This window comes from Lotus japonicus, chromosome 6, assembly GCF_012489685.1.
Source record: "Lotus japonicus ecotype B-129 chromosome 6, LjGifu_v1.2".
NCBI lineage: Eukaryota > Viridiplantae > Streptophyta > Magnoliopsida > Fabales > Fabaceae > Lotus > Lotus japonicus.
The window spans coordinates 9540170-9553948 of NC_080046.1; the positions used below are offsets into that span (position 1 = coordinate 9540170).

Sequence of the window (13779 nt, forward strand, 5' to 3'; positions counted from 1 at the left end):
AATTAGCCAATTTTCCCTTTTTTTTGGTTGACAACATACCCTAATTCTGTAAATCGACCATATATGCATGACCATTCACTGTCATTATGGGTGTAGATAACTAGATAACAGTTCAGCCGTGTATATTCATGTTTTGTAGTGGCATATATTATCATCAACAGGGACTTTCAGTTTTCACGCGTCGCCAAATTGGGACCCTTAAGAGTTAAGAGTATAATATTATCCTCCTCTTAAGGGAGGGAAATATCTTTGGCCTAACGTCCAAAACTTAGAATTGGACAATTCCTTTGAATATTATTGTCAGCAGTATATAGTGAATGTCGTGACTATGAAATTATACAACTTTTTGTGCGAATAAGCCTAACTAACTATCAATGTAGTTCCTAAAGGACAAATATTATTAGGACGTTTACCTTTTTTTTCTTCAAATTTTACTTTCTTACATGTAAATGTGCATGGAAGACTTGCAAGTGCCTTTCGAAGTCAATGATTTTGCATAAATATAGAAACCATATATACGGTGGTTGGATGTGGGTATATAATATAAAGGTTAAAAAACATTTTTGGCCTGATGTTTCAAGTTTTGTGCAAAATATGCTCCTACATTATTTTTGTCGATGTTTTTACTACTCATGTTTTCAAACAGTGTATCGTCTACTCCTTCGTCAGTCAGACGTTAAAAAACTAACAGAATGAGCTGATGTGACTTTTTTTAATATTTTTTGGACCTGTCACGTGGAAATTACAAGTAAAATTGGAAAAAAGAAGCAAGGGAGATTCAAACTCAAGACGTGTAAGTAGCAAAACATGCATTTAACCAGTTCAATTACATACATAATTGATATATACATCAAGCAAATTTAATTTATATCATTTCCTAGATCATCATCAACTTCATATACTCATTTTCATTTTTCCAATCCACTCAGGAATCTCTCATGAGAAAGCCTGACTGACGGAGGGGTAGACGGTGCACTGTTTGAAAACATGAGGGGTAGAAACGTTGACAAAAATATAGTAGGGGCAGAATTTGCGCAAACTTGAAACATCAGGGGTCAAAAATGCTTTTTAGCCTAATATATAAAGGTTTTTAAATCTGAATTTTACTGGATTGTACTACGACAGAAATGACATTCTACATCGCCTATTTTAAAGCGCTTAATATGCAAAATGCTTTAAAAGATATCATGAACAAATACTAAATCGCCCTCTTTAATGAGCGCTTTAAAATATTGTACATTTCATAGCGTTTCATACTGCAAAACGCTTTAGTAAAATTCTTGTATTCTTTAAGGCGCTTTTTGCCTAAAAACGCTTTAGGAAACAAAGATCGTTTACAACACTTTATATGTAAAAGCGCTTTAAGTGTTAGTTTAAAACGCTTGTGGTATTAAACGCTTTAAGTAATACAGTATACTCTACAACGCTTTCGATATAGGAAACGCTTTAAGTGATTATCTCTTATCAAAGCGCTTGAGACAGGAAGTGCTTTAAACGCTTTAAAAACATAATTCATTTGACAACACTTTAATAGAAAACGCTTTAGATTATTGGAATTTTTCTCAAAAAAAAAAGATAAAACAAAATTTTCGAGAATCTCTTAACAAATTTTTTTTTTGAAAGTATCTCTTAACAAATTTCTGAAAACAGATAACAACATAACAAAATTTACTTCTTATTTCAAAAATAAAGCAAAAGTTATCTCATAAAATAAATTTGTGTTATTTTTCAAATTCCAACTCAAGTGCAGATAATAATATAACAGATGTAGCTTCCTTAAAAAAAAATATAACAAAGTTATCTCCCATTTAAATAAAATAAAAAATGAAACAAAATTTATCCCATAAAATAAATTTAATCTAAGATTAAAATCCAAAATCCCCCACTCAGAAACTGCACACGGTAAAATCGCAACATCTCACATTCTCACTCTCTCATCTCACCCGTCGCCCCAATTTTTCTTTTACGCGGAAGCAGTTTATGCGAGAAGGCACGAGTAGAGGGATTCAGGCACCTCTGGGCTTTGGCTCTCTTTTGCGCGCGGGTAGTCAAGGGAACCGCTAGGGATCGTATAGAGTGCTCTCTTTATCTCTCGTCACCAAAGGTAATCACTTTCTCTCCCAAACCCATTGCAGTATCTTGATTCTATAAGATGTCACTCAACACTTGGGGTTATTAATTATAATTATTCTTTCATGTGTCTCTTGTTGCCATACAAAAGAATTAACATATTTGGGTTGTATTTTGCTGTGGTTGGATGTTCTGGGGTTCTGAGTTGGTGGTTGAATTTAACATTAGTAGGAGCTGAGATTTGGTGTTGTGCTAATGTGTGCAGGACACCTCTGATTGAACTCAATTTCTAGTAATTATGATTTGTATATGTTTTGAAGTTGCATTTGATATGGTGAGGTTTCCTTGAGATTGTGGGGCTTGGGTGGCTATCCCTTGGAATTGAAGGCTTAATGTTTTTTATTCTTCAGCACAAGTGTGGGAATGACATTTCTTAAATCTCCTTAATTTTTCTTTTTCTAATTGGCTTATCTTGCAACTTAATCGTGGAAACCACTTGCTGGTTTATAATGTCCAATGTAGTTTTAAGAATACAAAAGAAAATGAAATATATATGCAGAAATTGATGAAGTAGCTTTCATAGTGTTGTAGCTTCTTTTGGGAACATGGGATCAATTAGGTGAAACTAATTTAGTCCTTGTGTATATGTATTATATTACTCACACTATATAACAATGCAGCATGTGATATGTTTTGTCCTTTACATCCTATTAAAATATTGTCCTTAAAAATGTTATCTGTATCTAATCTCACTATTCAATTGTTTCCATATGCTAAATTTTCTGCAATGTGAGGTTGAAGGTAACAAACTATGGCTTTTTCTACCCTTGATTATTAGTTGAGGCTTCTTTGATTTACTAGCCTTTGTTTTGCATTGTTATCCGCTGTTGCTGAACATGTTGTGCTTCACATGTGGTTTTTTTATTTTATTTTTATTGACAGAGAGAAGCTCTAATTTTGCTTGCCATGTTAGGTATTTTCAATTTTTTTTACCATGGGGTATCTTGTTTTGCATCTCTTTTTAGTTTGGCTTTTTTTATCCTAATCTTTTCCCAGGCTGTTTGTTGCTGTATAGATTCAACCATCTCTGGTCTTTATCCTAATCTTTTCCCAGGCAGTTTGGTGTTGTATCTTGGCTTACTAGTTTACTGGTTTTTACTGGTATATTTGAGCAATTCTTGACTGTGAGTTTGCTGGTTTTTTACTGGCTTTTACTGGTATATATGAGTTGTTATGGACTGTGAGTTTGCTGGTTTTTTTACTGGTTTCTACTGGCATAAATGTGCTGTTATTGACTATGGCTAGTCTAATTTGGAGGCTGGCTTTAAGGGCAGCTTGCTGTTGTGAGGGTCACGGTGTTGGCTAGCTAGTTTTTGAGGGTGGTCTCTCTCAATTATGTTCTCTGATGGTCTCTCTCAATTATGTTCTCTCCTTTTGCTGAATGGTTCGTTTCCCCTGTGGAGATTGAGTTCCTTTGAAATTGGCATGCTGCCCCCTTGAAGATGCTGGTTGAAAATCCTGGTCTTAATATATAATGTTGTTTGTTGCCCCTATTCAGATCAAGATTGATCTTGCTGTTGCTGCTTTTTATTTCATTATTTTTCCTCTTTTTTACTGTATGCTCTTTACTCTTCTAGCTATTGTCTAGTTTCTTTGCTGTTGTTATTTCTTTTGCTATTGTTGCTTTGCTTACTCTTCTAGCTATAGTATGTTTTTACTTAGGTTCACCTTGCATGCACTGATAGGATTAGAAAAACTAATTAGTTGCTTGAGAAAGATAGTGTGTTCATTAATGTAAGTTCTTAAGATACTTGTGTATACTGACTTAGTGAGCACTGAGCAATGCATTTTTATTTTGCACAAGTGTTATATGTTATGGTGAACACTGAGGATTATAATTTGTTTTGCCCATAGTAATATGTTGCTTGCAGGGTAGTTCTCAAGGGTGGTGCTTTGGATGGGTTGCTTCTTGATTGGGTTGGTTGTGCTATTTTTACTGGGTGCATGTTTACTGCTGTTTTTTTTTTTTGCAGGTTTTTTGCTGGTTTTTATGAGTACAGGGCTGGCAGTGTGGCTTCGGGTTTGAGTATGGCTCTAGGTGTGTGCTGCTTTGTTCATTATCATCATGTCTATAGTAGACTTTTCTCCACTTCAGATTGAAGATTTACATGGTAGTGAGGCTTGTGGTTGATGGCTATGGTGATATAGAAGTTGTGCTAACAAGGATCCATGCGTTGGCTTTGATTTTCTCTAGGTTTAGTTTGTGTTTTTGAAGGCTTCTAATGTCTTTATATGTGGTTGTCTAGGTTATTTTGGTTGACTTGCTTGGGAAGGAGTACTCTTTTTCCTTCATGTGGTGCTGGATTTGTTGTTCCCTTCTTCATGAGAGAGTTGTTCTCATGGAGTTCTTTCTATTAATAATATTTTTTATTACAATTTATTTGTTTAGTGGGAAACAAATTTAGGAATTGTTTTATGTCTCAAGAATATAAAAGTATATATGCTATAGAGTACAATGCAAAAAGTATATATCCAATTTAAAATTAAGTTCATTCTAAAACGTCTTTTTTTTTTAATTTAAGCGTTGTAGCATGTCACATCCTACAACGCTTTTCAAAAAATACGTTGTAGTTCATTTCTTTATTACCATGCTTTCTAAAATTAAGCGCTGTAGGATGACTCATACTACAACGCTTTTCTAAAATTAAGCGCTGTAGGATGTCTCATTCTACAATGCTTCTTCAGAAAATATGTTGTAATATATTCATATAATACCACGCTTTATAAAATTAAGTGTTTTAGTATGTCCCATGTTCTACATCGCTTGTTAAAAAAAGCGTTGGACAGTATTACAGCGGTACAAGCTACAGCGCTTCATAAGCGCTATAAAAATGAAAAAATAAGCGCTTTAAAATGCAATTTCTGGCGTAGTGTAAAGATATTTTACTTATAATACATGCAGACTTATGCCGTGAAAGCTAATGATATATTACTTGTAATACTTGAATAATAATATAATTATAGAGCATTTACTTGTAAAAGGTAGATGGGAACCTCTATATATGAAAGTATGAAAGAGCATTCACTTCATGAGAAGAGACGTTTCAGAGTAAATTTTTGCCAAATAAAGAGAGAAAGATGGATGCTTGTGTCATATGGTTTGGTTGCTCATATTGAGCTTCCAAAAGACATAGTTATCTTTTTCTCTCATTCTTACTCCTTTTAATAGCTGAGTTTTGATTTGAAATTGTACAAATAATCACATTTATGGGAGAGTATAGGGTTCGGATGACCATACTACGATTCCACATTTTCCATTCTCAAACTCTTATTAGATTTATTGATATGTATCTTGGTAATCGAACCATTTCTTTTTTCCCTTTCAGTTCGTTTTAAAATGTCAAACTCCACAAGAATTCTGAATGAAAAAGCACACACATACAAAATTCAATTTGCCCGAAAATTGAAATGACTTTTATTTGCTCTAAAATATAAATCAATTAATTATATCACTTTTTTTTTAGTGTCATGTAGTTCTTTGATTTTTTTTTTATAGGTCAATGTTAGTTGTTAATTGTTAGTAAATTAGTTCCTTCACCATGATTCGAACCCTAGCCCTTCACCCTGCAAATCCCTTTATTCCCTTAGCTCACTAAGTGAGCTACCTTCCCCCCCTCATGTAGTTCATTCTTTGATAGTTCTTTGAGAATACTTGAGCAGTTGAGAATTGGACATTCTTTGCAGCAACTTCCAAGTCAGTATTATATGCATTTAATGTTGAATTTGAACATTTATGATCCATCCCAGAGTGTAGAAAAACCTGACATGAAAGTTTCGGCCAAGAGTGACCATTGACCAATATCCACCAAGTGAAGTATACTCCACAAATGAACATAGTTTAACTCTTCATCTAAATTAGCATTTGTCTAATTCCACAATTTCTACGCATAATATTAGTATAACATTGGTGCATCATATCTTGATATGCTTGATGAATGAGTATGTAGATTTTTTATATATTTGTCAATGCAAATTTAATGATGACTTACACCATTTTTAACTTTTGGGGGTTTCTAAGTCGATGGTATCTTGATGGCCAAGCAATACGACGTCCCCTAACTTGAAGATACTAAGCATATTAACTCCAAGTCAAGGGTATTGTTTGAGCGGGACGAGATCAACCAATTTAGATATATCCTTAAGCAACGACCAAATGACTATAACTCTCATTATGAAATTTGCATTGACAACCAACATCTGCGCAAGTTATGGCTAACGCGACATTTATTATAAATAATATTTTGAAGTTTAGCATCAGTCTACCAAAGCCAACACTAATTATCGTAAATAATACGACGGATGTTGATAGAAAGAACAATAGCATTGATCCTATTATAAAGTGTGCGGTGTTGGCTTGAGCGCCATTAGTACATTGTCAGCCATTGGGATCGACCCTAAATAACTAGCTTCAAGTCGTTTAATGTGAGCCCTGACGCTAGCGTTAAATCATCTGTAGCGTTGGCTTTTCACCGAGGCTAATACCTATTTTCTTCTAATGCGCACAATTGAAAGTGGACCCATATAATTTAGTGGATCTACCATTGATTACAGCCGATAAAATACAATGTTAAAAATATGTGTCATCTAAATGGCCTATAGAAGTGATTTTTTTGTTACAGGAGCAAAAATAAACACCGAAAAGAAAACTAATTACAAACATCTAAATACAGAGCTTCAACTAAAAAAGAAGGAGGTTCCCTTCAATGTGTCGGTTCCCTCCGTTAATGAGTGATGTAGTTTTAAAATTCTATAACTGATCAATTAACTTGAAGTCTTGAAGGACCAAGTTGGCGACATGGATCTATTTTTCTGACCATTCTGGACTTATCACATTATTATAGTCATACAGATCTTGTTTATCCCTTTTCTCTGACGTTGTTTATTTCATAAGTTCCAACGTAATATGGAGAATATTCATGCCCACTTAATTATTGACCATTGAGCTCAGAAATAATTTTCTTCCAACTATACGTCAAGGTTCCGTTGACAATTTGAAGGGTAATGATATATACACACCTCTTTTTTTATACACTTCATTTCCACCAATTTTTATTTCTATCTCTCTCCTCTTATCATCTATCACATCTTATACTTTCTCACTCTTACTTTTTCTTTTCTTCCTATCTCTCTCTTTCTCCACCTCATTCCACCTCATTTTGAGGTGTGAATAAATAATTATTGTAATTTGGCAACATAATTATAACAAAAATAGACAACTGTATAAGTTTTTCTCATTTGGGTTTCCATAAGAGTTTGACCACACTACTCAAAGGTTCTCGAAATACAATTTAAGTAGTAAGAACTAGATGATATATGAATTAAGAAGGGAAAGGTTAAGAGATCAAATCCCAAAAGGGAAAAATTGCATGGGTCGATAAATAAAAAGTACGTACTAAAAAACGTTAAAAAAATGGTAGTGTATACTCCTCTAATTATTTTTGGGGAGACTAGTGTGGAACTTTTAAAAAGTTGTTTCCTTGGGGTATCCAGATTATTTAGGTAATTTAAAACAAGTTAAAATATATCAAAAAAAAAAGAAAGAGATGCTAATATAGTGGTCTATGTTGTTGCTGAGTCTGTGGAGAGGTTACCCAGACCGGTTGGAATCTCGCAAGAGATGAGCCTCAGCGAACCATCTCCTACTTGATTATTTGTGTTAGTATTAAATCTATTTGTTTCATATTCCATATCAGAAGCATAAATTGAAATCGAAATGTTGGTCCAAAAGATTATTCGGTTTTGAGTCCAGTGCTGCACAACTCGCCGTCAACTTCATGTGAGCTTCCCGGGCATGTTTCAGCTGCTTCTTCTTCTTTAAAGCAGCTGGTTTGTTCAATAGTCGCATAGGACTTGATGTAGCCGGGTAGGGGCTGATGGCAGAGCTAGAAGGTGAGAGAAGGAGAGAAGTGGATAGGGAGGGGAAACATTTTTACTCTTGTATTATTCATCAAATCTAGTCTGATGTGGGCGAACCAGTTATTTGGGCTTACCAACTTAGTGTAATATATGGGCCGGACAACCCATGGTCCAATCGGATAAAAATTCAAGCTATAAATATTAGACGCCACCCAAGCGTTGGGATCTAACTTTTCACGCATTTTCCCATTTGTTTACTTGCTTCTCTTTCGCTCTAAATCGACTAGCCTGTGTTCTCTAGTTCCATACCGGAACATTGGCGTCCACCGTGGGGCCGACGGAAAATTTTTCCCAGGCTTCGTTTTCATCGACAATGGTGACTCGATCCGGGGCGAACGGAAACAAAAATCAAGTCCCTCTAGACAATGTTTCTCCCGACGTTCTTCAGTGGATCATGGATGATCCTAATGATCTTCGTCAGCACAATCAGCAATTGAAAACACAACTTGTTGATCTCAATCAGACTCATAGGCTACGATAGGGCGATCGAAGAATGGCTGAGACGGTGGTATATTTTCAACCTTTCACGGAAGAAATAGCAAACACTACCATTCCAGACAATCTGAAGACACTCGTCTTGGACTCTTACTATGGAGATACCGATCCAAAGTACCATTTGCATTGGTGTATTTTAATACGAAAATGGTTATTGTGGGAGCGTCAGATGCACTCAAATGCAAGATGCTTCCATCAACTTTCAAGAAATCTGCTATGACTTGGTTCACAACGTTGCATTCGCGTTCGATAGTGAACTTCACTGAATTATCGCCGAAATTCCTTTCTCAATTCTCAACCAGTCGTGCCCAGAAATTGACACCAGCAACGTTGTTCAATGTTCGCCTGGGACCAAATGAGACTCTGCAATCATACATGGGGCGATTCAATCAATTGTCAGTTCATTTGGAGGACAAAATGTCAGAAATTTGTATCGCTGCTTTTGAGCTAGGTTTGAGACCTGAAAATTTGAATAACAACTTGAGCAGGAAGCCGGTAACGATTATGGCACAATTACGAGTGAGAGTTCAAGGCTTCATCAAGGAGGAATAGAATGATGTTAACAGGCTAGTTGATTTGAATTCGGCAGAGGAAGCTCAAGCAGTGGTTCGTTTGCGACAAGAAGTTGTGAAGCAAAGGTCAGAGAGGCGATATAATTAAAGAGTAGTTCCTAGACAAATGAAAGTGGGCGATCTGGTGTTACGCCGAAAAGCAAAGGGACCTGATGATTCAAAGCTATCACCAAATTGGGAAGGACCTTACAGAATTTTGCAGGAACTGGGCCAAAGGGTATTTGGAAGAACTGTCAGGGCGAAGGGTGTCGAGGGCTTGGAATGCACAGCACCTCCGTTATTACTATAGTTGATTCGCCACACGTTACTTTTCAGTTTCGTTTGTTGTTTGTTTCAGTTAGTAGTAGTTTATGTGTTGAAGACTATGTTTTTTCGCCATGTTGTTGTTTAAAACTATGTTTATGTGTGTAAGACTTAGTGTGGTGTGCTTTTTCTCTACCCGGAAGGGAGAGTTTTTAATGAGGCATCACACATTAATAAATAGCAGGTATGCACTCTTTTCTCTACCCTAGGCGGGAGAGTTTTTAACGAGGCATAACCTTTTAAAAATGATCGATTGTGCAACATGTTATTTTGTTCTCATGTTCATGTTGAATATGCATCAACTTAGGTCTATCAATTAGGCGATGCCAGGCAATTGAGAAAGAGTAAGTCTCTTAAAACTAGAGCGTTTGACCACGAATTCATAAGCACAGCCTTATGTTGGATTAAGCTAGTCCAAATTAAGCACAAGTCTCCACGCGAGCACATAATTGAATCGGATTGTGAGACTCTGGCTCAGCTTATAACTAAGTTCAAAATGAAAATTTTGGCTAAGTTAAATATACAAAGGCCTTATGATTCAAAGACTAGTTGATTGAAATAAAATTTCTCTAGAAATTTTAAGGCTAAATAGCACTTTTGGTCCCCCACGTTTCAAAAATGTGCAATCTTAATCCCCCACGTTTAAAAATAGCATAATGGTACCTCAACGTTTAGCTCCGTTAGCAGTTTTGGTCCCTCAGCTAATTTGCCGTTAGAAACTTAACGTTTTTGTTTGACATGGCATTTTTTTCTGATGTGGCATTAAGACTAGGAGAGAGAACCGGTTTTTAATGAGCTCACATGCCCCTCACATGATTATCTCCTTCCCCAAATCTGAAAATCACGAACCCTATTCTCATCTTCTCCCCCAAATTCCAAAATCGCGAACCCTAATTCTCTTCTTCTCCTCCAAATCCCAAAATCGCGAAACCTAACCATGGGAGGATCTTCAGCCACTCCTAATTTCAGGGATTTTGAAGCTGATTCGAGTTGCAGGGTACCTGAATCGCAAAGAAGAAATGAAGGTTATCATGGGTTGTCTGGCTTTCGCGATATTTCATCCAACTCGACTAGTTCTGAGACGAGGCGACGAGTAGTGCTGTGTGATTGTGGTGTTCAAAGTCCATTGGTGACAACATGGACTGGGGTCAATCGTGGAAGGAGGTTTTATGGTTGTGGGCTGTTTGAGGTTTGTATGGTTAATTGGTTATTGAATCAGTGACTAATTTCTTCTTCCCTGATCTGTATAACTAACTTAAAATTACAGGTGCATCGTAAGAAGGTATGCAACTTCTTCCAATGGCATGATGCTGATGATGACAATTGTAATGCTAGGGAGAAGAAGTTGATTGTTGTCTTAACCAAGAAGAATGAAGAGCTGCAGAAGAAAGAGAGGATCCTAGTTGCCTCTTTGTTCATGTCAATGTTTGTGATCCTTGTGTTGTTGGTAGCTTATGTAAGGAAGTAGAAATACTAGTTTGGGGTTAGATAAGTAAGGGGGGCAGAACATGTATCCTGTAAGTGAATGTACTTGCAGTTAGATGGGAAAAAATCCAAGCAGAAAGTTAATGTACTTCAATTTGATGCAAGAAATGAAATTTCATCAAATATGTTTGGCCAATATGTTTCTATTAAGATCAATGTTATGCAATTAAGTCTGTGGTTAAATGTATCCAAAAAATAACTTCACCTCAAAAAATAACTTGACCTCAAAAACTAATAAACTGCCACCAACATTTGTCATATATAATCAAAGTCAGCCACCAACAATGCTATATACTGTTCAACAAAGTTGGTCCAAAAACACAACCAGAAACACTACATAATTGGTCTATACCAGAAAGATACATAAATCCTTCCACAGGACAATAGGTTCATTACATGACCATCCAAAACATATATATAAAAACACCATCCACAGGACAATAGGTTCATTACATGACCATCCAAAACACTAATCTGAACACACAATCCAAAACACTACTGAGTGCCACTAGTAGCTTCAAAGCAGACATAGATCCTCTCAAAGACTGGCCCATGTACTCCCACTGCTGATTTTATAACGACTGTGGACCCAGGATTGCTTCTCAGCAATTCAGCAGCATACTGCCTCAGATGACTGTATTGCTCCATACTTGCACCATGCAACATCTCCAGACTTTTCACCTTTGCCCTGTAAGCCTTGAACCTCCCTATCACAATGCCCCACCTGAGCCTTGCCTCCTCTATCAAGCCCCTCACTTTCAGATCCGGTGTGTGTCTCAGAATTTGCATAAATTTCTTAGCAAGCCAAAATGTCGTTGCCTGCCTGTTAGTGGCTAGCCTGCAGCAATTATGGTTGTTACAGAAGCTTACAATTTGCCAAGTAGGCCTTGAGGGAGTCTTGCTTGCTCTCATGTAGAATGGACACTCATCAACACATTTAACCACCACCCTCTTTTTATCATTTTTTGTTATTGTCAGATTCTTCTTCGTTTGAATTGCAAAATCCTTGACAGCATCTGTAAACTGATCTTTGTTGTTGAAAGTCATACCTAACTCAAGGTGGACAAACTCCTCATCTGCAGTAGGCTTGAACTTAGGATATTTCCTTGAACCTTTTCCTTCATCATCACTTTCTGATGGACTTTCTAAGTCCTCAGAATCACCATCCTCATCTTGAAAGTCCTCATATGTACTGGGCTCCTGGTTACTTGACTCATTCACAGCTTGTGTATATGGCTCAGTAGAATCTTCTGCAAAAGTTGGATCTGGAGTGGCCTCAGGTATATTCAACAGAGACTCTTTAGGAAGCACGCAGAGCCAATCCCAATCTTCTTCATAATCACTGTCATCCATTGAAAAATCAGAGGGTGTGTCTTCATCATCTGGATCAAATTCAGCATCAGAATTATCATCTTCATCACTGAGAACAACCTGACTGGACTTTCTTTTTCCCTTATCTACCCCCTTGTCTTTTTCCACAACATCAACCTGTTCATCATAATTTAATTTACATAACTTACATAAACAACTTAAACATAATTTAATTCATAAATTGTCTCATAATTTCCTTACCTCGGCCTCCTTGTCTTGAATAATCTCAGCCTCTTTGTCTTGCACTACCTCGGCACCTATTCCCCTTTCAGATTGAAGAACCTGAGGATTATCATAAACATTAACACAGGATCAAGCTATTTTTTCATGACAAGTTAAAGATTATATTAACTTTATTTCAACTTAGACAAAAATTTCATTCATAATTTCATTACCTCAGCCTCCTTGTCTTGCACTAACTCAGCCTCTTTGACTGTCTCAGTCTCCTTCTCTTGAATTACCTCAGCATCAAAGTCTTGAACAACCTCAGGAAGCTTGTCTTGTACTGCCTGAGACTCAGCTTCCTTCACTTGAACAACCTCAGTTTCTTTGTCTTGCAATACCTCATCATCACTATCAGAATCAACTTGCAACACATCAGGAGTATCTTCAGCACTCTTGTAAGCAATTAGAGGAACAATATCTGCCTCTTCCACTATGTGTTCAACATATAGATCAACTTCAGCTATATCTTTAACATCTTCAATGAATTGTCTAACCTCTTCATCATTGGAAAGTGGACTAAAGCTGACAGAGCCATCACTTTGAACATGCCTATACCACAAACATTTGAACCTGGCATATCCCAGGTATTTTACAATCTTACCCAATTCAATGGATGAAATGAGATCCACATCATACGGATGCCAGACTTCGCAAAGCCCACTTGGATAGGGCATAGTTGGGTCAAATGTCAATTCACCCCCATGATACACACTCATGGTTATCTTATGGGGAGCAGTAGGCCTGCAGAAGAGACAATACAATAGAATACAATAAACTTTGTAAACTTTAGTGGAAGAGGGAATCTCGTGGACCACATGCAAGCACAAAGCAGAGAAAAGGATAGAGAATCTGACTAGGAAAGGCACCTACTTAAATAATATACATCAATGCACTTAAATCCTTCAACAACCATGACTCACAAGATAGAGAAAAGGATAAAATATATACCTGGAAACATAGTTTGCGGGCAAATCTCCATTGAGCCAAAAGTCCAATTTTGAAAACGGAGTTTTCTCTGGGACCATCTTCTCTGGGACCACCGTCTCTTTTGTCGGAGTTTTCTTCTTTGGCCTTCGAGGGGTCTTCTTCGACACACCTTTTTTGTCGGTCGCCATTTCCTTCCTCTCGATTTTGCCTTCGGACCACCTTCTCACCACCGATGACCTTCTTACCCAGAAACCGTCTTCTCACACTCGCAATCGCAGTTCCTTCACGACCGCCGGGCTTCGTTCCTCTCGATTTGGTCGTCATCGTCGCGATTTGGAACCAAGTTGCAATTGGG

The 13779-nt window shown here is 36.9% G+C and overlaps 1 protein-coding gene and 1 long non-coding RNA gene across 2 annotated transcripts; both read left to right on the forward strand.

Annotated features, from left to right (window-relative positions):
• Positions 1 to 1895: 1895 nt before the first annotated feature.
• LOC130726344 (uncharacterized) lies at positions 1896 to 4510 on the forward strand. The gene is made up of 2 exons (XR_009014798.1): positions 1896 to 2104; positions 4104 to 4510. It is a non-coding gene; the product is annotated as an uncharacterized LOC130726344 (long non-coding RNA).
• A 5843-nt stretch (positions 4511 to 10353) lies between these two features.
• LOC130724859 (uncharacterized) lies at positions 10354 to 10884 on the forward strand. The gene is made up of 2 exons (XM_057576128.1): positions 10354 to 10605; positions 10684 to 10884. Exons 1-2 carry the CDS (start codon positions 10354 to 10356, stop codon positions 10882 to 10884), a joined length of 453 nt encoding a protein of 150 aa, XP_057432111.1.
• Positions 10885 to 13779: the final 2895 nt, after the last annotated feature.